The sequence below is a fragment of the Manis javanica genome, chromosome 3, assembly GCF_040802235.1.
Source record: "Manis javanica isolate MJ-LG chromosome 3, MJ_LKY, whole genome shotgun sequence".
Taxonomy (NCBI): Eukaryota; Metazoa; Chordata; class Mammalia; order Pholidota; family Manidae; genus Manis; species Manis javanica.
The window spans coordinates 200,980,823-201,008,802 of record NC_133158.1 but is presented as its reverse complement, the minus strand read 5'-3'; the positions used below and the strand labels follow the sequence as shown (position 1 = coordinate 201,008,802).

Below are 27,980 nucleotides of genomic sequence, written 5' to 3'. Positions count from 1 at the left end.
ATTTTCTCTCTCTCTCTCTGGCTTATTGATCTGGCCCTCCTGATATATATGATAGAGACACGATATATGGAATAGGAAGGATCAAGGGGGGGGGATGGAAGAAAATACAAGAACCACCCTCACGTCCTGCTGGTTAATGATGCTGTGGCAATTTAATTCCCAAATCTGTGCAAAAAGTAACCTTTGTGGATGGATGAGGGCTGACAACCAGGTCATTTTTTCCTTCAGCTTCACAAACAATCTAACTCCTCGTCGGGAAACTCAGAAGTTGATCAATACTCCGTGTATAGTCTGAGAGAACTGTTACCATCATTTAACCGAGTCGGAAAATGAGACCACAAAGCCAGAGGCCCGGAGTTTGCTTAGTTAACGACTTGAAAGTACCAGTGGGCCCGGGAACGCCTCGACCTTAACAGGTTGGGTGTCTTGGACACTTCCCTGGGCTTCAAACGCCTTCATCCCTCAATTCTTTTTCTCAGAAACTGGAAGGGGCTTGGGAGAAGCATTAACTATGGGTAAATAAATCCTGACAAAATGATCTTTATGTCAGGAAACTGTCCTTTAAAGTAAATACTTGGAGCCACACTTGTCTGCAAGAACCACAGACGCGGTGTGGCCCCGCCAGCTGTGGGCCCCGGCGTCACGGAGCCAGGCCCCTCCGTCCGGGAGTCCGGGCAGGAAGGGCCCGGGGCGTGGAAAGGCCTTTCCCTATTCAGGGCGATCGCGCCGGACCCGCAGCCTCCCCCCACCCCAACCCCCGGCCCGGCTCCCTCCGGAGGGGCCCCGGGCCCCCAGCCCCGCCTGCCCCGCCTGCCCCGCCTGCCCCGCGGCCCCGCCTGCCTCGCCTCCCCGCCGCCGCCTTCCTCTCCCTCCGCCCCCAGCGTCCCCCGCGCCCCTCCCGCCGCCCCTCCCGGGCGGAGGCGCCGCGCGCTGGAAGGAGCCCGCCGCGGTCCCGGGCAGCCACGGGCCCCGGCCGCCGCCGTCCGGGGAGGGGAGGGGGAGCCACGTGCGGTTCCGAGAGCAGCCGCCTCTTCCCACCAAGCCCCCACCCAGCCCTCTGTCCCCTGCTCCGTTTACTCCCAGTTATCAAGACGGCCCTCCTCCAGGATGTGTGTGGAATAGAAAAGGTAATTAAAAATCGCACCACCACCCCAATCCCCCACTCCGCAAACCCCGTAGTAAATGTTCTTTAGGCCAGGTTAGGCTAAATACATTCCCGGGAAGCCATCTGGTCTGATTCCCGGGATGCCTTCGTATGGTTTCCATTAAGCTCGCCAAACCGTGCATTGGAAGTACAGCCTTGGAGCCGCTCAGGAACCTCCGGAGCTGAGCCCGGGCCAGCCTCTTGTATAGGATCTCAGGCAGGGGGTGGTACAGGCCCCTGTGTAAGTTCGGAGTCCAGTACTTAACGGTCCTGGTCTTACGCTGTAATTAATATACTTTGCTGCATCAAGAAAATAAGAGTTCTTCATGTTAATGGGTATTATTAAGTCATTATTATTACTTTAACTGTATGCCATTCATAGCTTATAGAATTCTGTTTCATTTCTAAAGCTCTATTTTAACAGCTTTACAGCCGATTTTAGAAAATAGCCTAGCCACAGCAACATTTGTATGGTTGAGTTTATACCTTCTCCCTTGATGTCCCCCATTCCTCCACCCTGACAAAGACAAAAAATTATGGATGTTCCCTTCCACATGGGTTCAGGGCTGTAGTCCAAGAAAGAAGGGAACAGTGAGTTCACGGACTCATTGAGTGTGCTGTAACTTGGAATTCATAAAAAAATAAGTGTCAGTTTGTTGAGGAGACTGAAAGTGTTGGGGCTTCGGGAAGGTCACATGGCCTTTGAATAAAGTACTGACTCGGTACTTGGGCCTAAGCCAGGGAGGAGACCTAGACAAGAAGTGCTTAATCATATACAGCAAAAAGGACTTGGGTCCAGCTCAGCCCAGTTGTGGCGCACCCTCACTCTCGCCTGCCCTTTTCTCTGCAGTTCCCTCTCTGCCCTCTTTGGGGGTGTTACAGCCCTTTCTTCCTCCCTCAACTTGGGCTTCACTCCCTTCCTATCCCCTACCCCATCCCAGCCCTGACCATGAGATTTTATTTGGGTTTTTAAAATGAAACCAGGTGCTGCATGAAACAAAAGCAGTGCAGCAACAAGGAAAGACGATCCCACGCCTGAGGAATGTGCTGAGCTTCATGACTCAGGCTGTCCTGGCGAGGAGCTCTGACTTATGCAGAGAGGTGGGTGGCACAGAGCGCGGACCAAACACGGCAGCCCTGGCCACCCCAGATAGGCAGTCAAGGCGGCCTGTGACTCACTTCATAAAACCAGAGACTCATTCCTGGTGGAACAAGGCTTCCCACAGGCTAGAGTCAAAGGATCATCAGTTTTTCCCCCCTGGGCCTGCGGGGTCGGTTCAGCCTGGCAGCAAGGGCTACCTGGAGGGCTGGAGGGGCAGGGGGCCTGGGCAGAAGCCAGCCCTCAGGAAGAAACAGGCTTGATGGTCTGGGGCACCGGTTTTGGTGTATCGAAGGGATGAGATGAGTAACGTCTAGGCTGTAAAGTGACATGAAAATTAGCATGTATTGTTGGGTAGACAATGGTGGAGAGCTCCTGGTGGCAGGATTGCTGCAGACACCCTGGAAGAGGGAAGTGTGGCAGCTCTGCTCAGAGCCTAGGGAGTGTCTGCTCCTCGCAGGGTGTGGGTGAAAAGCACAGGGCAAGCTGATCGGAGTCTGGCGGGGTTTCTGGGGGCACCCTCACTAACGTAATCAGGAGGAGTAGCAAAGAGTGGCAGTAGAGGCTTTATCGAAAGACAGAGAGAGAAACCTTGGTCACACATCCTTGCATTCTGGGAATTCTTTTCAAATGAGCATAGGTCTGGGGTGAGGTGTACATTTTTTCTGTTACTAAGAGACAGGCTGGGAGAGCTGAGAGTGCTCAGAACGTCTCTCCTAGAAGAGGTGGTGGGAGGGGTCTGAGCTTGGGTGACAAGGATCTGACACAGGCCTGGGAGGAAGGGGCCTTATAGCGCTGCTTCTGGCTTCTGTCGCCCCAGAGAAGGTTGTCTGTTACTCTTTGAATGAGAATGAACCTTGACTAGCATAAATGAGATCTCATGCAGCAGCCTCTTGGCGCTGGGCCTTATTTTTCCTTCTCATTCTCTTTTTCATTTCCTTTCCATGGAATACCCATTGAAAAACTACGGTGACCATTCTGTAATTGCAGGACAACTCTCCTTAACTTTTTCATTAAAGTCTACTTACCTGGAAAAATAAAGCCTTTTAAGGACAATGACTTCATAAATATTTACAGTGTGAACAGGTGTCACTCTGGTTCTGCAGGAGAATGGGCTCATTCAGGTTTATTTATGATGTGACACTCTGGTGAGTGACATCCGTCATCTGGGTCGGCCCTACACCCTGTTCCACTGAAGCATGTTTATGGAGTGATTATGCCTGCAACTATTTGCTATATTTAGTCACTTTCCTCCCCTAGCCCTCTCATTGCCCTTTTAACACCCCAAACCAGCAAAAAAGCCAAGCTTATGTTCTAGGGAATATTTGATCCCTAATGACAAGGCACAGGGGCTTGAACGAGGGCTGTAGATGCACTTGGCCAGTTGGGAGGCAATTAGCGTGGCAACGAGGACCTGCAACAGCGTTCGTACACTAAGGTGGTTGGGTTGGGCCTGTGTCTAGCAGGTGAAGGCTCTCAGCTGGGCGTGAGGGGTTTTGACAGGTGGTGGGCATAGCCCGGACTGACCAAGCAGATGGATTCTTAGGACACTTTCCTTCCCCGGGAGCTTTCTCTGTTGGACAGGTTCTCACCAGCCCTCAGATCTGTCCCCATGCACTCTGGAGCCCTGCGGGCAGGGGCTGGTGGGGGCTCTGTGACCTCAGCTGTGTCAAGGTTTCTGGTGTAACCTGAGGCCATCCCCTCTCAGCCACCTGGCCCCTGGCTGGCGGGCAGCAGCTGCCCTCTCTCAGCTGTGCAGGAGGAGGGCCGCCTCTGTCTTCTAGCTTTACAGCTGCCTATGCCCTAACCTAGGCATTCCAGGCTGGACTTAGGCCAACTTCAGGGCTCAGTGCTTGCCTGTGATCAGCTTGGCCACCTATTGTTTATCCTGGGAAGGGCTGGGTCTTGGCCCAGAGGTCTGCAGTGTTGCCAGCATTTTATTTTTAGAGACAGGAAAATGTTTGCCTTTTGGCAGACGCTGTTTTTTGGGCACACACCGGGACGCCTAGAAAAGTTCAAGTGAGATTCCAAGTCCTAAATTCATAAATGAACCTCTCAACAGATGACTTTGTGGAGGAGTCTATGATCTTTCATTAGTAGGCCTCTTGTGCAGAGTGGGTCTCTCCTGCTACATCCTGGCAGCAAGAGGCCTCTAGTCCACAGACCTCATAGCCTGGACACCTAATGAGTGCCTTTGTAGTGTGTCGGCTGGTTGAAATTTTATAATTCTTATTTTCATTCATTTCCTCCTCTATCAATTCATAATCTAGTCCAACTTGGTAGGCAGAGTAAGAGAAATCATCAGCTAAATCTCATGTTCTTTGCCTCCCCTTAGACCCACTCTCATCGTCAGCATGATGATTGGTGTCAGGCAGCTAGGTTCCAAGGCAAGAAGTGCATCACTACGCTCAGGAAGTGCATTTCAAGTTTTATGGCATTATTACTTGTCCCAGCATGGTGTCTCTGAAAATATATTTTTGTGGGTCCTGTGATTTTGGCTACTGATGATTTATCTGAAAGCATTTTGTAAACTATAATGATATATTATGCAAAGGTAAAATGAAATAGAAATAAAAATGAATTAAATTGTGCTTTCTACTTTCCTTTTTCCCCAGTCTTTTCAAAGATTACTTTTTAATTGCAAACATGAAACATGAATACATTCTCCTTTGCCACTTGATTACGTTTGGGTTCATTTTTCTTCTTCCTGGAGTATATCCTCTGGTGGTTTTCCTTTGGTTTCCCTCCTTTCTCCACCAGAGGGTGTAGAAAGTAAGTTTTCCTGAGGGCCTGTGTGTCTGAGAGTTTATTTTGCTCTCTCTCCTGAGTGGTAGTTTGGTTTGCTATGGAACTCTAAGTTCGACTTTATTTTTCCTGAGTATTTCTAAGCTGCTGTTCCATTATTTTCTTGAAACTGTTATGGTTGATCTGAATCTCACTCCTCTGTAGGAAATCCGTCTGTTTTCTATTGTACCTTTTAGGACTGTCTTTTCCACCTTGATGTTCTGGTTCTATTAGGAAGTCTCTATGTGTGAGTTTATTTTTAAAGTTCATCCTCCTTGGGACTGGTAGGGTCTTTGAATTTAAGGGCTCAGGCCTTTCTTTTCAAAAAAATTTTTTTGTTAAGGTGTCATTGGTACACAGTCTTATGAACGTTTCACATGAACAACATTGTGGTTACTACATTCACCCATATTATCAAGTGCCCCCCCAACCCCATTGCCCCCCACACACTGTCCATCAGCATAATAAGATGCTATAGAGTCACTACTTGTCTTCTCTGTGCTATACTGCCTTCACTATGACCCCCCCCTACATTATGTGCACTAACCATAGTACCCCTTAATCCCCTTCTCCCTCCCTCCTTACCCACCCTCCCAAACCCCTTCCCTTTGGTAACTGCTAGTCCTTCTTGGAGTCTGTGAGTCTGCTGCCATTTTGTTCCTTCAGTTTGGCTTTGTTCTTATGCTCCACAAATGAGGGAAATCATTTGGTACTTGTCTTTCTCCACCTGGCTTATTTCACAGAGCATAATACCCTCTAGCTCCATCCATCTTGTTGAAAATGGTACGATTTGTTTTCTTTCTATGGCTGAATAATATTCCATTGTGTATATATACCACGTCTTCTTTATTCATTCATCTACTGATGGACAGTTAGGTTGTTTCCATGTCTTGGCTATTGTAAATAGTGCTGTGATAAACATAGGGGTTCATCTGTCTTTTTGAATCTGGGATCTTGTTTTCTTCAGGTGAATTCCTAGGAGTGGAATTCTTGGGTCAAATGGTATTTCTATTTTAGTTTTTGGAGGAACCTCCATATTGCTTTCCACAATGGTTGAACTAGTTTACATTCCCACCAACAGTGCAGGAGGGTTCCCCTTTCTCCACATCCTTGGCAGCATTTGTTGTTGCTTGCCTTTTGGATGTTGGTCATCCTTACTGGTGTGAGGTGATACCTCATTGTGGTTTTAATTTGCATTTCCCTGATGATTAGCAATGTGGAGCATGTTTTCATGTGCCTGTTGGTCATTTGAATTTCTTCTTTGGAGAATTGTCAGTTCAGATCCTCTGCCCATTTTTTAATCAGGTTATTTGTTTTTTGGGTGTTGAGGCATGTGAGCTCTTTATATATTTTGGATGTTAACCCCTTGTCGGATAAGTCATTTACGAATATTTTCTCCCATACTCTAGGATGCCTTTTTGTCCTGTTGAAGGGGTCCTCCGCAGTACAGAAGCTTTTTAGTTTGATGTTGTCCCACTTGTTCATTTTGCTTTTGTTTCCCTTGAGGGCCTCAGGTCTTTTTGTAGTTCTAGGATGTGGGGTAGTCAGAAAAAAACAGACATGTCAGATTGATCTACATAACAAAGTGCTAAGGAGGAGAGAAAAGGGACTGTGTGGTCTAAGTGCTGGGGAGAATTTAAGGGGTTCTGGAGAAAGGGGGAATAATAAGATTTGGAGGGATTCATTGACAGTAAGGTGAGGAAAATGTCCTAAGAAAATGTTTAAGATTTTTGATGTACACCAAGAGTATACTCCCCTCTTTGGTGTTTTATGGAGAGGCCGAGGTTTAAATTGTTGTTAATTATGTTTTTTTCTGTGATTTGATGTTGAGACTAAACTACAAGATAGCCTTAGATTAATATGAGTTATAGACACAACTGCTATTTTTAATTATTAAGCAAATATCTTTCTTTTACTCTCTCTCTCTCTCACTTTCCCCCACCTGGTCTAGGCCACAGGTTTTTTTTTATAATGAGGAAATGGAATTATGCTCTAAAATCCTGCCATTTCTCTATAACTCTCATTCTCTAATACTTATTATTTATCTACCTATTTTTTTAATAATGGCAGATAGCTTATAAGAAGCATGGATGAATAGTTTGATCACTCATTTCTGTAACCTAATTTGTCTCCTAATGAGCTGTCATGAATAGACTGTAGATTTGGACAGAGAAGACAGCAGAGTGACCAAGCTTCTAGCAGGTCAGGACTCTTGGCTCAAGGTCTGGCAGAGGCCAATCTGCCAGCCTCCCCAGAAGCTACTGCTCTAGGCTGAGGAGTTCATTCCACAGAGCCTCTGGGTCCATGCATTGAACTTGACCTGCGGCCTCAGGAAAGAGATTTGGGAAAGGCACAACCCACCCAAGCATCTCTGAGCAAATGAAGGTAGAAGATGCAAACATAATTAAATTATTATTGAAACATGATCATTGAATTGGCTTTTATCATGTACATGTATTGCCTTTTAAAAAGTACTAAAAATAGTTATTAAACTCTCAAAAGTCTGAGGAATATAGGAGTAATCATTGAAGATCCAAATTCTCCTAGGAGATTTGGACTGCATGAGGGTTATTTCTTTCACTTCTAATAAACACATTAAAGTGTTTGATATGAAGAGACAGCGAACATATGTAGCCTGTATAATCTGAATTACTCACTCTCCTGACTAAACGATAATTAGGGCTTGAATGGCTGCAGCTCCACCGCTGCCCACAAATACTGAGCTCTTGGTTGATAGTTGTCATCATTCCTAGAAGCCGAGACACGCCTGAGTAAGTAGGAGTCAGTGTATAAGTAGCATGTTGATGTGCAGTGTGGCCCTTTGATGAAGACTCCATACGTGCTGACGGAACTTGGGTAGGTGGGCGCCTGATGTTCTTGGGAGGACAGAGATGGGAATGAACTCTCACACACTGCAAGTCTGTCAAGGTCAAGCTCGGCTGACTTCCCCTGTTCTGGACTGAGGAATCTGTTCCATAGATTCTCTAGGTCCACCTCTTGGAGATGATGTGTGACATGGAGGAGACAGACCTGGGAAAGGCTCAAATGGAGAGCTGATATTCAACCGACAGTCGCATCTCTGCAGCAAATGAAAGCAGAAGAAACAAACTGAATTAAGTTCAGGTGTCCTCTGAAAATGTAAGGCAGCCGGGTGAAAGCAGTTCACTTGGATCCTCCAGGGCACTGGGCATTTCTTTAGGTCGCCATCAGCATTTCTTCTCTCCTGGAATGCAAGTTTTTCTCCACTTTGTGTGCAACCAGTGCTCTATCCATCTCCAGGGAGGACGATGTGCTTTCTAAATTACAGATATCCTTGCCCTTCTGCCAAAAATGTGACAGGGTGAGGTTTTTTAAACTGCATTTTACAAAAAAAAAAACAACAAAAAAACTATGCATTTACTTTATAACTTTGAGATGCTGTATTTTTAATTTTTAATCAATAATTGATTGGGGCTCCTAATTCTTTAGATTTCCTACATTCTCCTTCCTTCTCCCTCCCACTTTTATGTTAAACAATTAATGCTGCATACATTTGTACGTAAATACTCTTCTAGAATTTGGTGTCCCTGGAAAGAATCCATTCTAAAGGGCAAGATTCTGAAATAATAACCACCCCTTGTTTTGAAAATTTAAGTTTTCATAGAACAGCGTTTGTGAAAGCAGGCCCATCTCTAGAGAAACACATGACAGGTATCTTGCAGATGTCATTACTGCAAAGTACACCCCTCAAAATCCTTGAATTTTCACTTCCTTGGGATTTGCAGCTTAATGGAAGAGCCCACCATGGTGACACATACCCTCTGTTTCTCAAAGTGTGGTCTGCGAGGTTCTGCCAGATGGTCTCCTTCAGAATAAATGCTTTCAACATGATAATATTTACATTTGTGTTACTGGAATGAATTAATAATTTTCTCATGATATCTAAAAAAAAAACAGATTATTTCATTTCTAGCTCATAAACCCAGTACCTCTCTTTCCATTAGGTGTGATGGGGGTTATTTTTTTCCTGAGGTGAGGTGGCAGCAAGCATGGGCAGGGTAACGGAACTGTGGCTCTTTTTCCACCGCTGAAGTGGTGCACAGCCTAAAAGGGTTTGAGATTCATTGCTGTCCACAAAGTACAGGTTTGCAATGCATCAAAAAAGGACAGTTAGGGTAGCATGAGACCAGGGGCTCCAACACAAACAACCTCTTTTACGTTTCAAGATTTATACACACACACAGGTCTAATATTCTGAAAGTTGTGCTCTCCTGTGCTGGAAGAAATCCTTCTTTTATAATCCTGGCCAAAGAAGTTGGGTGGTAGAGGGTGACTTTCTATCCTTTGACCATTTTTTCACACTTCTCTAGATTTTGTAAATCTTCTATTTAGGAGGAGTGCTGCTAAAATTTTTGTCTGTGCAGTCCATTTCTTGTGGATGTCTTTGGCAAATAGAAACTGGTCCGGGCAGACAGCGATAGCAGGGATGGTGTGCAGACAGACTGCTTGCACTTTCAAAGGATGACTTGTACCCAAAGTAATATGGAAAATCGGTGTGCAGTGCGGCTGGCGATTGTGACATCAGCTGCTTACATTTTTCCTCTTTGATGGAACGTGAAATAGGGGGGAAGGTGAGATTTTCCTGAGTGGGAAGGGAATAGTTGGCATCTTTTGGCAAGGGCTAGATGATTATTTTTGCATGACTTTTTTTCTTTCACTACCAAACTTAATACAAGAGTAGACTTTGCTCCTTGTCACCAGCAACTCACTACCAATTCATGATTTAACCTAGTGGAATTTGGTTTCCACCCTAACCTGTCGCTAAAACTCATGGGGGACCATCACAGTGGTAAGAGCTGTGGGATTCAGCCTCTCCCTACTCATCCTTCTGTGTAATTCCGCACAAATGTCTTTCTAAGCTGAGCTTCTCTAACAGTGTTGTGCTTGTCTATGGCTTTCTGGTTGCTTCTTCTCAGACGCCTGTGTTGTGTCCTTTTTCTCCATTAGAGTCAGCATTCCCAAGGTTCTGTCTTTGTTGCTGTCATCATAGCTGTTGCTGCCATGGTGCTATCACCCTCTCCTCTGGCTCCAAATATCATCTTTGTGTCTGCAGATTTGATCGTGAACTCTCTCCTGAGCTCTGGAAGGAAATTTTCCAGTCTCTCCTACCCAAGAATGTCCTATTCAGACGGGAAACTATTGTGAGACACCTGGCAGAGATGCTAAGGACCTGGATCAGGATGTTCAGAGTGCAAAGACAGGATAGATTCATAAGATGCTTGGCAGATAAAATAAACAGGACTCTAATGGATTAGCTGTCCACTGGGAGGGAGGAACACAAAGGAGGAGGAGAGATGGAAGGGAGCAAAGCTGATCCCAAGTTGTGCAGCTTGGATAACTTGGAGGGAAGATGGGTATACCCTGCTGGGCTCAGGGAATACAGGTGAAGGGGCAGATTTGAAGGACATTTTGAATAAGCCGCATGTCTCTGCCTTTGTTGTCTTTCACATGTTCCTTTTGTAGCACTGCTAGGATTATCTCCCTAAAACACAGGTCAGACCATGGCATTCTTCTCTTCAAAATTTTTTCTTAGCTCTCTGTAACTACAAAGCAGTTTAGACATTCAGTCTCCTTAACAAGGGATTCAAAACCCTACACAAGCTGGCTTTGTTTGGTTTCATTATAATCTTCTAGCACAACAAAACCCCCCATGCAATTTCTCACCTTCTTGTCTTTTCTCAAGCTGTTCTCTCAATCTGGAGTGCCCTCCCCGCCTTTTCTGTCTGTGAAAATCCTGCTCGTCCTGTAGATTGCAGTTTCCATGCTACATCCCCATACGGTCCTCCTCTCACCCCGGGTGGAATTAGTAGCTCTTTATTCAATATTTCCAAGGCAATTTATGTGTGTTTTTCCTGGTATTATAATGCATTTGCTCAAACGTGCATTCCTTCTATTGGTTGGTAAATGCATTAAAGCTAATGTATCGTATTTCTCTCCACTCCTTACCAGCTGCCAGCACATGACTTTCATACTTTTGTTGCTCATTAAATAATGAATGAAAGGGGGAGAGAAGTTGATCAAGGTTAGAGTGGAAGGGGAGTCTGCAGGGGAGAAGGGATTGGTGGGATAGGCAGGCTTGGGCTTGCTTTAGAATATGGTCAGTTGGGATGGAAACTTTGGGTTGTGAAGGATAAGTGTGGAGAATAATAATGAGGGAGGCAATTGATTATGGAATGGGAGGGGCTCATATTTAAAGATGGGATCCTGTGACACAAAATCATGCATGTACACAGTTTAGCCTCACTGGCAGGCAGACAAGCCAAATTGTAAAGTCCTTCCTCATCAGGAAATTTTTATTCTGCTCATTTAAAAAGACACATGGCCTTTTTGTGTAACCAAGACTCCTTTATATTTAGCTATTACTGCTGCTGTGTCTATTGTCTGATGCCGTAAAGAGATGGAACCTTGACTGATAGTATGGTGATGACCCATTGCTATGCCCATTTATTTAATTGTAGAAAAGATGGGCAAGGGGATATTCTGATTAATGAGATTTCTTTGACCCTTAGTTATTCAGTTCATATGCTACTCTTTCATCAACCTGTATTTATTTTCAGTAGCATAAAGGAAAAATGGAAAGTATTATCTTTTAATATTGTGAATCCCAGAATAATAAAATTCATGGCCTTCCTTCTAGATGCTCTCACACAAACACATATCTATTATGTTTACATGTACTCTATGCATTCTTTATATTCTTTACATATACATATATATATTTATCTATGAACTGTCCATCAGCCTATGCTTAGCCCTATCTTCCATTACTAAAAGGACTGATAGTTGTGGGTTAGAGGTGGAAAGAAACAGAGATGACCCATAGCCTGAGATGGTTTGGGTGCAGCCCTACACATTCAGGCTGGAGGATGGCTGGATAAATTTCCCTGGTCCTGGCCCAGTATGTACTCTCTTGACTTGACCTGTCTGCCAGTGGAGACTGATCAGTTATTTCTCTTAGTCTCTGTAAACACGTGGAGCTTTTCCATCTAATGGAAGCACCCAGGAGCTTTCATAATGTGCTTGGCATCCTTAGGCTGAGAGTCCTTTCAAACAAGTGACAGAATAAGAATACATAGTATATTCTTTGATGACATTAAAACTAATGTCTTTCATTACCTGTTAAAAGAAACCATCTGCTCCTCTACAGAAAACATTTGAAATGTGGTAGGCAGAGAGCTCGGTGGTCACAAGTGCACGAGTCACCAGGAGGGGCTTGGAAACAGTCAGGCAGCGGGAAAAGGGAGGTGGAATAAGATAAATGCAGACAGGTAGACAGGCAGGGCAAAACCTTCCTGTCCCCATCTGGCCACCCCCATCTCATCTAACCAGATTCAGTACCCACAGTATGTTTAACCCACCCTCAAGATGTCTGCAGGCAATCCAAGCATGATGATTTAGCATTTAATTAGAAGAGAAAAATTTTAGACCTCCCAAACTCTGAAGTGGGCAGAAAAATATTTTTAGCCATTTTCTTCTCCCTTAAGTCTGTTGTGGCTTGAAAATGTTGAGATGCCATTTTTGTGTAACTGCCTTGCAAGGATTCTGCTTTGAGACAACTTTTACATCAAAATGCTGACTTTTGCTTTATAAAGAAAGCATCATAGTATATGTTATCTGTTAGAGATCTTAGAAAGCATCTTTTTATAGGATGCTTGCAAGACAGGCTTCAATCTCACCTGATCTGATTCCATGGCAATGCCCCTCATGGCTGGAAAACATCTGTAATCCAGATACTCTCGCCAAATTGGGTACAAAGCTACTTGTAGGGACGGACACAGGGGAAAGTAACTTTGAAGTGTGAACTGAGGTAAGTTCTCTGTTCTAAGTCTTTGAGTCTATTGGAAACTAAGCACGTATTGACTAATACTTACCTTAACTCTATCAAAAATCAATACCAACGGAATACAGCAATCAATTTTTCTTTTCCCCTTCACGGCTCCTACCAGTTTGAGCAGAATCGCATTTTCCTGTTTTACAGATCCAGTTACCAACAACAAATTATGAATGGAAGATCAGCTACCACATACAGAGTCTTGACTGATAGCCTGAGACCATTCAGACCCTGGACAGGGGAATAATGGGCCCCTTCGTCCTCAGAGGCAGTGTACTTTATTTACCCCAGGGCCTGCTTTATCACCATTTGATTTCTTAATTATGGTTATTTGCAAAATAAACCACTTTTTGTGTTGGACTCTTATGTTTTGAAAGAGTGATGTAAGCAAGAATGTTGGCTGTGCTCTCTCAAATATTTGTGGTTGATGGCTCATTAGAATGTCCCCAAGGATATTCTTTTATCCTGTGATTTGCTCACGGGTTCAAAGGTGCTGTTGGGAAGGATTCCAGTTCTCTGTCTTCTGCAAGCATGGATGACATCACTCAGCTGCTATCCCCTTCTTTCTGTCCCTACCCTTTTGTATTCGAGTGCCTCTCGGTTCTCCTTTATGCCCACTGATAGGAAGCATCAAGCCTACCTGGTTTCTGTTCTGACAACTAATGAGCTGTGCCTCGCCTTGCAGTCATTCTCAAGCCCCTCATGACCTTTGGCACACAAGAGTTCTAATATGAGGCTTCTAACTGTTGGTAAGGGATGCATGTGTTTATTATGCCTTTGGTATTTCTCCTTGTTCCCATGACCAGCACTACAGCTCTGTGAGGTGGTCAGGGACAGTTTGTGGTGGCCACCATATGAAGCCCATCAGCCGTAGACACATGACAAAAAACATGGCCTTGATTCTTAGCTTAAAAGTATTTTTATTTACATGACAGTAGGAAAAGTATGCATGATCTTGGATTAAATTCAAACAGGGGCCAGCCACGCTGTTGGCTTGGAGATGCCCAGGTGTGCATGTGGCGCTCTCTAGGGAAGACAAGACGGAGGAGGCTGTGGTCTGTTCTGTCACGGAGGGCTCCTATCTATCCCAGCCATTCCTCAGAGTCATGGGAAGCCCATTAATAGGGGAAATGATTACCAAGCTGATGATTATTTTCTTTATATTTCTGGTTTTTCTCAACCACGGAACATGTGAGGTTAGGTGTGAATCTAAGAAAAAGTAATATGTATAGAAAATGCAAAGTCACTCCTGCCTCTAGGGCTAGCAAAAAGCAAAGAAAGTCTGACTTATTTTAATATAGTCAATAAATCCCCAAACTGGTATTATATATCCCAATAATCTAAAAAATAGCTTTTAGATGAAAAAAAGGGGAAAATAGTGTCTGATCAGTGACTGATCATTTTCACAGTGCCTTCTCCTACATCACCTCATTTTAAAAGAAGTAAATTTGATCTTTTTTTAAGTGTTACAGTGAAGTGGTTCATAATTTCTTGCAATGAGCAAAGGCCATTATATTTATAAGCATTTAAGTTGTGAATTAGGCAAAATATTTTTTTGTAGCACTGTACTTTTTTTTTATCAACTTTGTCACAGATTCATGGGGAAGGTCCCTAATGGATAGGGCTTTAAAATGGATTCTAAAAAATGATTGTAACTGATTAGTATGTTTTTCATCTTCCCTCACCCCCTTTTTCTGGCGTCAATTTAATTTCTTTTTCTGGTACCTTGCTTAGTACCGAAAACTATTACTTGCATTTGGATCGGTTATTATTTAGCTTGCAAAACATACCATTTTCCCCCTCATTAAAGTTTCATAGTTGCCAAACTTCATTAAGATAAATGGAATTATTCAGCTGCTTCCCCTGACCCCTACCTTTGGCTATGGGGTCAACAAAATGGTGTTGAGCAGGAGAAGGTAGAGCTGGTGAACAGTTAGATGGCAGTAAGTAATTTCAGGAAGGAGCCGGCCTGCAGTGATATGGAATGATGGACGTGCTCTCAACTTTACTGGCATATTAATAGCTTATGTAACAAGTTTGCATTGTTACTATGGCTGTTCAAAACTTGCATTTTGCAATTGTTATACCTAGTAATGGATGTCTCCTAAACTTACTTAAAATGCATGGAAAAGTAAAAATCAGGACAAAGCAAAACAAAAACAACCCTGAGACTAACAAGTAGTCAAGGATGGCAACCAAGAAAGAAAAAGAAACAAGAGTATAGCCAACCTTTTCTTTTTAATTAGAGTATATTATACTTCCAAACTGGATACACTAGAAATTGGCAATGCAACATAAGATGCAAAGGAATATACCAGTTACTGTCAAAATGACCCTGTACAGCCTTGTAATGCAAAAAGCTTTATACAATACAAATTTTCAGTAATGTACACAAACCTTGACAGTATGATCATCTGAACATAATATGAGGAGTTAAAAAAGGATAGAAGAAAGAAAGTGCTGAGAACTCTAACTGCATTACTACATGGAAAAATAAGCTAGCTTTCATTGAAGAATGCATAGTGAAAACAGAATTGAAGTTAGTTGGCAGGTGAATTTCTCAGACGTTAGTGTTTTACACGGAAAGGATATTTATGGAATACATCCTTCCCTGAGTATCAAACTGCAAACCAAATTCAGGGGTATATATTATCTTGGTGGAGTCTGAAAAATGCTGTAGGTTTTTCTTTATTAATAACAATAACAATAATATAAAAAGTCAAACAAACTCCAAACACACCTTTTCTCACTCAGAAAACTTTTATAATTTACCAGAAAGATTGATGACTTTCCAAAGTGCTAAAAAAAGTTGCCCAATTACATTAAGCATAACTAAGTCATTCAAATACAAGTTCAGTGGCAAGCAGTGAAATGCATGGCATTTGAGCAGTAAACGTCTTCTTCCAACACCCCTTTTGATCTTGAAAGTTTCAGCCTAGGACCTCATATTGCACAAGTGGCATGCTGTTAACCTGTGGTCCTAATGTCAGGGCCACCCTTTCAGGTTTTTAACCTGCTGGTGCTTACATGTGACTCTTTTCTGCCAGCTTCTATGGGATCACTGTGGCCCTCTTTCCTGTCATCACTGACTAAACTTGTAATTTTGAAAGCACATTATTAGCCAAGTGGCACATTCTCCATTATATGGGATAAAGACATGACTTTAAAAAAACGAACCCACCCCTAAGCCCAGTATTCTTGGAGTGTATTGTCCATAACTGTCTATAGTGTCTTTTACTGAGACATTGACATGGCGAGGTTGAACGACATTTCAAACACAGCCAAGAACAAATATCTCTGCTGGAGAGTGACAGAGGGTACGGGCGCCTCCTGCTCTGGCTGGTCTGGCCTCCCTGCCCCTGGGGACATCTCCTTAGTGTAAACAGGTTTGCCAGGGCTGGATGACTGGCGAAGGGGATTGTAGCACACTTGCTACGTCTGGGGGAAGAAGGGTGGGTATGGAGGCGGGGCAGGGGGGACCATGGTGTGGACAGATGGTACAGTCTTCTGGCTTCCTGTGGAACTGTACCAATGTCAAGGGGGCTTTCAGTGAAGCAAACTGACTAGAGGAAGAAAATGAGGGATGCTTTTATTTTCCCTGGTGAAACAGATGAAAAAAAAAATCCCAACTCTAGGATAACACGTGATAGAAAACAGCAATGCAGTAAGGAAGCATTCCTCCTATACACCAATTCTTCAGTAGATAAATAATATATAAACTTTTGTATTCCGAACTTCCCATTACTACACAAAGGACATTTCTTCCTGCTCTTTCAGCCTGTTTTATAACTGGAAATTCTGTTGTCTTCAAAATATGAGCAATGAACATATTCAGCCCAAGATTCTCTTCCTTTTCTTCTTTTTACATCACCCATTGCTCTTTAAGATTAGCAAAGGGCCACACAACCAATCCACACCTGCTTCTTGCTGCAATAAAGTGCTGCACGTAAGTTGCCATTTTAATGACCACAAAATAAGAGCTTTAAATAAGCATAAAGTCAGCCTCCTAGCAGGTTCTATCTACCAGGCGTTAACAACATGGAATACAGAGCTATTATAATGGGGAGAATAGCGCTATAGCCAGACCATCTGCAAACACAATGGAAACTTCTCAGGGGCATAAACTGAACGGGAGGACTGAACAGCACCTTTTTGTTGAGTCGTCATGTGTCAAAGAGGTTGTGACAAAATTTTCAAACATACAGTCTACTCATTCCATATAAAAGGTACATTTTCTTCCTCTTATTTTACCTTTTTTTTTTTTTGCACATGAGAAACAAAAACTAGTGCAAGACCAAAGCACTGTGCAAATCTGCTGTTTGTTTTTTTTAGTCTGAGCATTTATACCCAGAATTTATCAAACCCCTTTTAATCTCCTTGGCTGGATTGAGCAACCATAAAATTTTTCACTCATATAATTTTTTTTTTCCTGCAAACAAATGGTAACCACTGAATTAATACGTCATATATACATATATGTATATATATATGTAAAATCTGCCCTTAAAATGATGCACGTGTGTGTGTGTATGTGTACCAGGCACGTCATATACGTGTGGACACATACACAAAACACACTTGTTTTGTGATGTTGGCTGCAGTGCTGCGAGAGATTTCTTCCAGATGGGTCTTGATTCCTCCAATCTTCATAACCAGAGAAGACCTGCAGACAAGGTCTCTGGCCCTGTCAGAAATCTCAAGCAGCACTGTGGATGTCAACCATTCCTTCATCGACTAAGCACCAGGCCCTACCACTCTGTAGCCATAAAATAGAGGGAAAGGTGACGAAGGCGCTCAGGAGAGACAGTAGTGGATGAACGCCCCTGGAGCGGAAGGAGTGTTCATCGCGGTTAAAGAAGCCAGTACAAAGAATGTGCAATAGTAATGGCATGGCACAGACACACGGCTTTCTCTTTCAGAATCCACAAAAGCCCACACACCCCATTCACCCAACAGAAAACAAAATGCACCGGTATATAAGCTTACAAGTGCTGATTGCTATTAAGGACACTCTCTTTAGGGTTTAACAAGACAAAATTCCTTTCAGATAAAAGTCCGGAGAAGGGCTGAGAGTGGGAGTGGGTGGCTGGGGACGCATGCCTCTGAAGGTAGAAGTATGCAGTAGGTCACCTCTCTGAAGATTGGTAAAGCAGCTTCCAGGTCAATGCAGTGGGTATACACACAGAGCCAATTCTCTATTCCTTCCTAAAGACATACAGCACACGGGGCTCAAGACCCCTGGGGGTCGGTAGGTTTTGCAGCAACATACACCTGCTGGGGTTGTGTTTTAAGTTTTGTGGGTTTGTTTCCTTGTCTCTTTGTTTTTGGTACGAACATGGCTGCCCTCAGACAGTCTCTGCTCTTTCTCTTAGTCCAAGATAGGCGAGGAAGGAGCGTTTGGGTGAGGGAACGCTGGGGGGCGCAGTCTGAGGCCGGGGAGGGTGGAATGTGAGATCCAAGTGGTTCTTGGGGTATAACATTGTCAAGGGAATGAGATGGGCAAAATCCGAGTTCCGGTACTTGTCAAAGCGCAAAGGGGAGCCGCTGAAGGTCAATGCCTTGAGTGCCAGGTTGGGCTCTGAGCTGCTGCCATGTGCAGCCGAAAGGGCCACAGTCTGCAGAGCCTGGGAGGCGGACATGACCGACAGGGGAGACAGGAGGTTCCGGGAGCTCCCAATGACAAGCAGCGGGGCCCCGGGGCCGGCTGGTTCCCTGGCGGCTGGACACAGGCCCTTCTTGTCCTCCTCCGGGCAGTCCCCACTCTGGTGCTTCTTGACGTGGCGGCTGAAGACGAAAGGGTGTGTGGTCTTGAACAGGCACTCTTCGCAGCTGAAGGTCTGGCGTGGGGCGTGCTTCAGCTTCTTGTGCAGGTTGAGATTGTCCTTGCGCTTGCAGCTGTAGCTGCACTGGTCACAGTGGAAGGGCCGCTCCCCGGTGTGGACGCGCACGTGCTCGATGAGCTTGTTGGCCGTCTTGGACAGGTAGCCGCACTGGTCACACTTGTAGTGGTTGCCGAGGCGATGCTCCCGGGTGTGCGTCTCCAGCTCTAGCTGGTTGGCCTTCACCGTCTGGCAGATCCGGCACTTATACTCCATCTTGTAGTGGGTCTTGAGGTGGCACTCCATGGCAGCGGGGCGGTTGGTGGAATAAATGCAGAATGGGCACCTGTCGGGGGAAGCAATGAAAGGGAGATTCAGCCAGAGAGGTTCTGCTGCAGCCCCGCTCCTACCCACCTCACTGCGCCACCCTCCAAACTCCACAGCCTGGCCTTGCCCCTGCTCAGCCCAGCCCTGCTGCCTCTCAGGGGTTAAGGTGACCCTCTTTGGCTCTCTCTGCTGACACAGCTGTCCCCACTAAGGAGGAGCTCTGACAAAGGATGCTCAGCCTCCTCTGGGTCTCCTGGCTGGAACAGTGAGCACCAGCACACAGGAAGGGAAGCAGAGAAAGCGCGAGGAATGAATATGCTGTCGCTCCCCTCCGTCCACCCCGCCCATCCCCTTGGAGCCCTCCCCACTCCCGACCAGACATAGCAGAGGTCTAAACCTCACGACCTCCCCTCTAGATGGGAGCAACACAAAGGATCGACTTTTCATGCACCACACCAAGCACACGCAGAAAGGCTAAGAGTTTTAAAGAACAGCTCGTAGGGGGAGAGCTACTTCCAGCAAACAGAAAGTCGTAGGGGTCAGAATCGTGCTTATTAAAGGGTGGTTAGGATGAGAAGGCCTGTGTGTGGCTCTGTGTGTGTGAGCATGTATGTATGTACATAGATCTGTACTCATAAAACCTGTCTCCTACCGCACTGGTTCTCCATCAGGGAAGGAAGATGAGGGCCAGGGCAGGGGCAGGGGAGGAGGAGGCCCACCCACCAGCCGTCTGCGAATGAGGGATAAGGAGGGAGGGAGACAACTGCTGTGTGGAGCTTGAAGACATTGTTAATACATTATTACATCATGGAAATAATAATAATCCAACTGGATCATCAATTCTCAGTGGGCAGGACTGTGTATTACATTTCTTCTACATTCTCTGCGGTGCTTGGTAGAGTGCTCAGCACATTCATTGCTGGACTGGTCTCTACATGTAATTTAGGCAGAGTCTGGTCCCAGGTCCGTCACTGGTCAGGCTCTAGCTGGATATGCCCTGGGACAAAGCTTGGACCTCTCTGTGGCTCTGTTTCTCCATCCTATGCAGTGAAGCTATGCTACCCCAAGCCTCCTGGCTGCCAGAGGCACTGGGAGGAGCAGTGAGGGCATGTTCACAAATTCTCCCGAGCTTCTTAGAAGCTGCCAGGCTCCAGTCAGTGGCTGGTAGGATCGCTGTAGTGTGTTTGCTCTCTTTACCAAAAGAATGCAAATGCAAAACTGGCTGCCTCAGCCCTTGCTAGGTCCCTGTAGGGCAGGGCCCAGGAGTGAATTGTCCCCTGAGGGTTTGGAGAGGTGTTCAGCAGAGCCCAACACAACCAAGTGCACCGTGCACTGCTCCTCAGCGCCAAGCTCGCTGTTAGCCTTTGAACCTCAGCTCACAGAAGAGTGCACACAAGAGAAATATAAAGCCCATTCCCAGGTCAGGTGCACACACAACCCCTACGCCAAGCTGGGCCTTACCTAGAGGAGTCTGAAACTCACCACTGTCCTGAGCTACGGCAAAAGAAAAATAATAGTATAATCTTATTTGATCTGCATTATGAACAGGATATAGAGTACAAGCAGTTGCATCACAGAAAAGCAATTTAGACATCGGCAGTCTGTTTCATGTTAAGGACATTTCTGTGACCCACAGCTCAATCTTTCTTTCGCGGCTCAGGCCAAGTGCTAAGGGTTTGTCGTGCTCCCAATATTTCTCGTAAAGACATTCTCTCAGGCAAATTAATTCTCTGATATGGCAAAGGGAAAACAAAACAAAACAAAACAAAGACTCACTGTATAGCCAGAAGGCATTATCAATTTTGTCAAAGTATTCTTCTACTTCGTCATCCTAGAACATAAACTATTACACAGGGGACTGTTAGCATCGCCCCGGAAGTGTCCGTACTGACAGGAGCAGCGGTGCTTGCGGGGCATCTCCCCAGTGGGTTGGGGTCTTGGGACTCCTTAGGTTCCCCAGGAAAGGCTAACTGGCAAAGCCACAACTGGCTGGGGCCGCACAGTCAATGGGTGTGACTGGGCTACTGGGAAAGGCAATGAACACTAGTCCAACCACAGAAATACATGGCTTTTTTTTTTTAAATAAGAGTACACAAATATTTAGAAAGGGACAGTGGCAAAAATCTGAATCAAATTCACAAATAAGCTCTTGCTAGGCATGCCCCATTTACTGGCTGTCTTGAATTATAAACACCCCACCCCCAGCCCTCCTGGCCTCCCCTCCCCCTCCCACCTAAGTGTTCCCAAGAATGAAACAAAGTGGAATTTGATGGTAGGTGCTACTCCCCAGCTCCCCTGTTCAGGCAGACTTTTGAGGAGGGTCCTCCTGACCAGGTAGGAACCCTGGGGGAGCCCGCCCTGCGCTGCTGCCAGGACTTGACTCCCAGAGTCCTTCTGGGTCCCTCCATTCCTTGCCCATTCAGGAGAGTCATGCCACCTCTCTGACAAGTTGTGAGTTTCAAAGACAAAGATGTTTAAAAACACAAGTTGTTTTTCCTCATATTAAGTAAAATGTCATTTTTCATTCTTTTAACTATGCAATCATTTCAGCTAACATGAATAATTATGCCTTGAAAACTGTTCAACTTTCTGTACCAAATGACAATATGCTTTCTCTTTACCAGACCATGAGTGCCTCATGAACAGGGACTCTGATTTCAGAACTGCTGGGAAGATTAAATTCTAATAGTTGCTGGGACAAAGTATCCTGAGGGTGGAAATCATATTGTGTCTTATTTCTTATTTGCCCTTCAGCACCTAGTATCAAGCCAGACACACATTGTTTGATAATAACTGGCAGGTCTCTCTTGAGACCAGAGGGATTCTTACAAATATTGGTTAATAATGATGTTCCTTATCTAAGTCTCTGGGGATCTGTCAGTAACATGTGATTGGAAATGTCAGATCTCAAGAGGCCTAAACCAGGGAGATACCAAATCCAGTTCCTGGGAAGGCATAAGGCGTGTTTGCAGGAAGCCATGAGGCACATGATCTTTGCATGAAAAACACTGCCTCCTGTCTTTTCAAACTGGCAAGGATCCAACTTTTGGGGGTGGGGTGGACAGGATGGTTGTAATGCTTATTTAAAAGATACATGACAAATCATCTAAAAACACAGAGATGGTGAAGTGCAGTGACAGTATGATTTACACATGGGGGCATTAACCCCCAAGTCCAGTAAAATCAAGTCTGAGCAAAACTCCACCAGTATATGATGAAACTACCCTTGCATACAGAGCTGCTCCAATATTTCTTCTTGCTCATCAGGGATCCTGGAATATTTGTGAAACACATTCTCCTGCTGTCATCTGCTGACTCCTTAGGGGACAGGCCTACTTCATATCCAGCTAGTCATAGCAGAGGTTCCTGACTAACTGCCCCCATGCCAAGCTTCCCCTCTCTATGACCCCAAAACCTTCAGGGGAGGGGATGGGGTAGGGAGAGGGAGAGGGTGTTTAATAACAACACAGTAAAAGGTTCTGTACTTGCTTTCCTTACTTGAGCCCACCGGTGGGGACAGTGTGGCATTTCTTATGCTCCAGCAGCTGTTCGGGGGTCTTCATGAACTTGTGGCACACGTCACACTCAAACATCCGGGTGATGAGGTGGATCTGCAGATGGCGCTCAAACATATTCTTCGTCTTGCAGACAAAGTTGCAAAAAACGCATTCGAACCCTGAAAGGACCGCAGGCAGGTGTACGGGTGTGGGGGGCAGGTGGGCAGGAGGGCAGGAGTGGAGATCCCCCTTCTCTCCCCTCCCTACCGGCTATATCCTTCCAGGCACTGTTCCCTGCATCTCTGTGCAAGAAGGAGTTAAACATACAGCTTCAGAATCAATGTCACATTCCCTGTCCTTCCATACCATATCTGGATGCAAATCAAGCCAAAAGGAAAGCAATTTTTAAGTGGTATGTATTATACTGCTCCCAGGCCTAGTATCTGTTTTCCAACATCACTCCTCTCAAGGGCTTATTCTAAATTCTGGGTCATTCCCCCAGAGTGGGTAGGGTTGAATAAGCTAGCCCCCTCCTCCCTTACCTTTCTCTGGCTTTTCCTCACTGTTCAGTGAGGGCTGGCTCCCAGGCATGACAGAGATGACCAGTAGGTTGTTTGCATTCTTGTTTTTCTGAGAGCTATCCGAATCATCTTTGCTATTGGCTGAATCACTCAGAGCTGAGAGAGAGGATGAAGAGGGGCTGTTTGATTCACTGGGTGTCTTCCTATCTTCTCCTGAAAAAAAAAGTCTGTTATTTAGGAAATGAAAACTCTAGAATAACAGCAATTAGGGGCATGGCAGTTAGGTGTCATGGCTACATCATCATTCAGGGAGCACAGGCTGAGGTTTCCAGTTCTCCCAGTGCACCTCCTGGGATTCCAGGTCCTAGTCACCCATGGTTATGGCACTTGTACTTGGAAGCCAGAGCAGGTATCATCTGACAGGTGTTTATTGGGATCATAAAATAATTAAAATAAAAGATAATTATAGCTAAGATGTACTGAATATGTTACCCAGTTCTATGAATGATATCATGCTTCACATGCATTATCTCATTTTATCCTTTCAAAAATCTGATGAGGCATAGCTATCATCACCCCCATTTTACAGATGCAGGAAGGGAGGCAGAGTTAGGTTAACTTGGCTAAGGTCACATGGCTAGGAAATGGTGGAGGAGAGATTTCAGTTGGTCTGACTCTAGCATCCATGCTCTTCATTACTGTAATGGACTCCCTCAAAACCAGGAGTAAACAAATCAATAAGTCATTAAAATCTAGTGTCAGGAGACCTCTGCTTCCATTCAAGATGAACTGTCAGAGACTGGATTTGCCATTGCTACTGAAACAACTAAAAAAAAAGAGACAAAATACAGTAAATAATAGCTTTCATAACACTAGACATCAGGCAATGAAGAAGGGTGATCCCTGAGAGACGGGAAAGAGATGAGTCCTATGATTGCCTGCTTCCTGCCTTGAGAGACTTTACTTTCCAGGCTGCAATGCAGGGATGGGGAACTGCCTGATAGACTTGCTGGGTTGAGGAGACAGAGCTGAGATCAATGTGTCTAGACTTTGCAGGACAGAATAGAGAGCAGAGAGCAGCACAGAGGAAGAATTCAGAAACTTTCAGAGGGTCCCCCATGATTACTCAGCAGAGTATGGACAGAGCATGTGTGTGAAGAACCTATCCAAGTTTGGAAGGAAAAAAGCTATCTGAAAGGCTTAGAGAGCAGTGCCTGTTTCCACTGGCCAGATTAGAAAAACTTGTAATTCCCCACGCATTGGGTACAAAACTAAAGAAGTTCTCTTAGTAGTGGGTCATAATTAGCCCTAGATGGAGCCCAGACTTGCCTAATAAGTCATAAAAGCAATACCTAAAAGGATTAAAGTTTCTAAGTAATTAACTGCATCCTAACGCAAAGGGTAAGAATGTAAGGAATACAGAATATCCAGCACCTAATAAGGTAAAATCACAATGTCTGACATCCAAGCAAAGATTATCAGACACACCAAAACAAGAAAACACAATCCAAAATGGAGAGAATGATCAGCCAATCAAAACTGATCCAGAACTGACCCAGTTGTTAGAATTTGCAGATAAGGACATAAAACCAGTTATTATACTGTATTCCATACATTCAAAAAGTAAAGCTATGAAAGATATAAAAAGACACAAATCAAATTTCTAGAGTGAAAATTATAATGTCTGAGATGCAAAGTTCAGTCAGTGGTATTATTGGCAAGTTGGATATGGCAGAAGGAAAGGTTAGTGAACTAGAAGAAATAGCAAAGAAATCTGACATGAAACAGAGAAAAAAGAATCACAAAAAGAGCATCAGTGGACTGTGGGATGCCTTCATGTAGCTTAATATAAATTTAAATGGAGTCCCTGATAAGGTAAGAAGAGCAGAAAAATACTTGGAAAGGCCATAAGTTTTCCAAATTCGAGGAAAACCATAAACCAAAGATTCAACAATGAACCCTAAATATAAGAAAGATGAAGAAATCTATACCAAAGGACATCAAAATCAACTTGCTTAAAACCAATGATAAGGAAAAAAATTCCTAAAAGCAGCCAGAGAAAAAAAGGATACATTATGTGCAGGGGAACAAAAACAGGGATGACAGATGATTTCTCACTGGAAACAATGTGAGTGAGAAGTAGTGGAGTGACATCACTGAAGTAGTGAAAGAAACAATTATCAACTTGAAATTTTATACCTAGTGAAACTATATTTCAAAAACCAACACAAAAAAAGAAAGTTGAAAGAATTCATCAGCAGCAGACCCAAGTTACAAGAAATGTTAAATTCTTCAGGCAGAAAGAAAAAATGTCACCAAATGTAAATATGAAGAAAGAAGAGGACCGAAAAGAACAACTTCATGGGGTAAGTATATGAGTTTTTCTTATTGTTTCAAACCTATTACAGGATAATGAAAGTAACTTCAAAAAATAACAATGTGTATTATACAGAGTTTATAAAACATATATAAGCAAATGTATGACAACAATAACTTAAATTCTGGGAGAGGAGAAAAGAAGTATGCTGTTGTAAGGCTCTTATACTACATATAAAATAGTATAATATCACTTCAAGATATAATAAATTAAAGATGTACAATATAAGCACCAAATAACTGGAAAGAGAGACACTGTTCGGGAGACTCAAAATTATTAAGATGTCAGTTCTCCCCAATCCAATTCAAAATAACCCCACCATTTTAGGTCAAGGTATAAATTATAGGGAGACTGTGCTTTAGCATCACAAAGATTCCTGGTGAAGGACACTTGTGCATAGGTAATACAACCTCACACATTAGGGCAGCCAGCTGAAGAGAACGTGTAAAACCTAAATTTAGGTTTTTAGAAACCTGAATACTTCATAATGAAAACAACACAAATTAAGACATTGAGACCATAAAAAAATTAACAACCATCTCGCTGCCTCAACACAAAACAGCATTACATTTTTGATGGACTTTTTTTTTTTTAAGTAAGCATCTCCATTTTAAAATTGTTGTCGTTAACTGCATGGTGTTAAGAATAAGGATGTTATATCCAGAATACCAGTTTGAATTCCGCTTGTAATCACTTAGCAGCTATATGACCTAGGACAAGGTACTTAACTTTGTGCCTCCATTATCTCATCTAAAATATGATGGTATCAGCAGCTACACGTGTTTGTTGTAAGGATGAAATGGATTTTTATATGTTAAGCATTAAGAACAATGCCTGGCTCATGGCAAGCATTACAGAGCATATTATCATTATATTATAAAATATGACATATTTATAAAATATAATAATAATAACACTTTGCATTTTCCCATGCTGTTTTATATATTTGGCATGCAGCTGGCTCTCAAAAAATTTATGAAAATAATTATGAAGTTTTAAATGGTAGTATTACATGGAGTAGACTTACCCTATTCTACTTAAGTATTTCCTTAAAATTAAATCTCACTGGTTGACTTTTTTCCCCTACAGATAAATTCCCAGAAGTGGGATTACTGGGTCACAGGGCATTACATTTTCAAGCTTGTTAGATTATACTACCTAATGCAGTCTAAAAAGTTCAACCACTTCGTAGGGCCATGGCCACAGGGGCATCAGTACATCTGACAACGGTGGGTAACACTATGAACAGGCGCCTGACTTAACAGGTGAAGCATAAGCCACTTCGGAGTTTTAATTTGACTGCTAGTGAGGTTGAACAGTTTTCTTTATGTTAAGTGATCAGCTTTTACTTCTTTTATTGTGAACCGACTGTTCATATCCTTTGTAAATTCTTCAGAGACCTCAAGTGTTTCTTAACAGTTTCGGTGAATTTTCTATGCAGCGGGTACCCCTGACTTTTGAAAGTTGGCATTATGCCACTTTGCTTTACGAAAGATCTACACTGGCACCTGTTTTCACTAACCAGAAGGAAACCTTAAGAGGATTTTCACTTTTATAAAAAAGGCAGAAAGTGAAGAGCATTCCCCGTTTGTTTTGCTGCGAGCCTTCACAGAGACAGTGCTTGCTGGGGTAGTGAGAGGGACCCGCAGCGCTTCTTCCCTGCGAGCTACACTCAGCACCTTGATGGCAAAGCTTCCAACTGTGTCGTGAGCATCTGTGCTTTATCTCTATTTATTCTGTGCATCGGTTAGCAAGGTATGGCCTCAGGTATCAGAAACGCCTGAGAGGTTATTTTTTGGACATAGGAATGCTCAAAATGTTTTCCATATAAATTAATTGTAATTGCTTCTTTGTTTTATGCCATTTTGGCCTATTAAAGTTTTCATAGGAACGCTCTACTTGTGGACAGCAGGGGAAGCCTGTAAATATTTTAGCCTTTTGTCATTTTTACAAACAATTTTCAGGTTGGTTTTTTGTTTTTGTTTTCCTTCTCTTTTGCAAATACAAGAAATTTTTGTGTCAAATCTTTTGATTCTATTCCTTTGCAATTTCTTGCATCACTTAAGCTTCTAGAAATCTTTCCCACTCTGTAAATTGGATAAATGTTCTATTTTCTTCAAGCTTTTCTAGGGCTGATTTGCTAACAGGGAGTGTGTAAGGCATCTGGCACTTACTTTGGTGTCACTGTGAGGTGAAGTATGGATGGTTCTATTTTCCAAGTAGCTATTCAAATTCCTCAATGCCATTATTGCAACATTTAAAAATTGCAGCAAAATTTGCATTCAAGAAGGCATGAACACCAGACGGAATGCTTTTCCTTTGCTGATGTTCTGTACAGGTACAAGGAGCCAGGGAGTGGGAGGAGGAGGATGAGGAAGAGTCACTGAAGAAAATACCTAAACAAAGGACAGTCCCTCAAAACTGGCTCAGCACCCTATTTGCAAGCAGGCTTGGGTAAGTGTAGCCAGTAAGGAAGTATGAAAAGGCACATGGAGCCTGAGGGGGGCTAAATAAAAATTCTACCCACTAAAGCTCATCCTTT

At 43.8% G+C, this 27,980-nt stretch overlaps 1 protein-coding gene and 1 long non-coding RNA gene across 7 annotated transcripts in view; one reads left to right on the top strand and one right to left on the bottom strand.

The window, feature by feature from the left end:
- Positions 1 to 811: 811 nt before the first annotated feature.
- LOC140848545 (uncharacterized) lies at positions 812 to 13,263 on the top strand. Its single transcript, XR_012129628.1, has 2 exons — positions 812 to 1,127; positions 13,045 to 13,263. It is a non-coding gene; the product is annotated as an uncharacterized lncRNA (long non-coding RNA).
- Positions 13,264 to 15,116: 1,853 nt separating this feature from the next.
- The window catches only part of ZNF827 (zinc finger protein 827), a 162,312-nt gene continuing 149,448 nt past the window's right edge, over positions 15,117 to 27,980 (bottom strand). For 2 of the 6 annotated variants that reach the window (XM_073232605.1, XM_073232607.1), the window contains exons 12-14: positions 23,083 to 23,274; positions 22,542 to 22,719; positions 15,117 to 19,062 (exon numbers count right to left, since the gene is read on the bottom strand). In XM_073232605.1, the coding sequence (XP_073088706.1) occupies positions 18,243 to 19,062; positions 22,542 to 22,719; positions 23,083 to 23,274 (1,190 nt within the window). In that variant the 3' untranslated portion in view covers positions 15,117 to 18,242. Of the gene's footprint in view, positions 19,063 to 20,504; positions 20,538 to 20,819; positions 20,887 to 22,528; positions 22,720 to 23,082; positions 23,275 to 27,980 lie in introns of all 6 variants that reach the window. The other 4 variants (XM_073232609.1, XM_073232608.1, XM_073232606.1 and 1 more) reach the window with 4 other exon arrangements.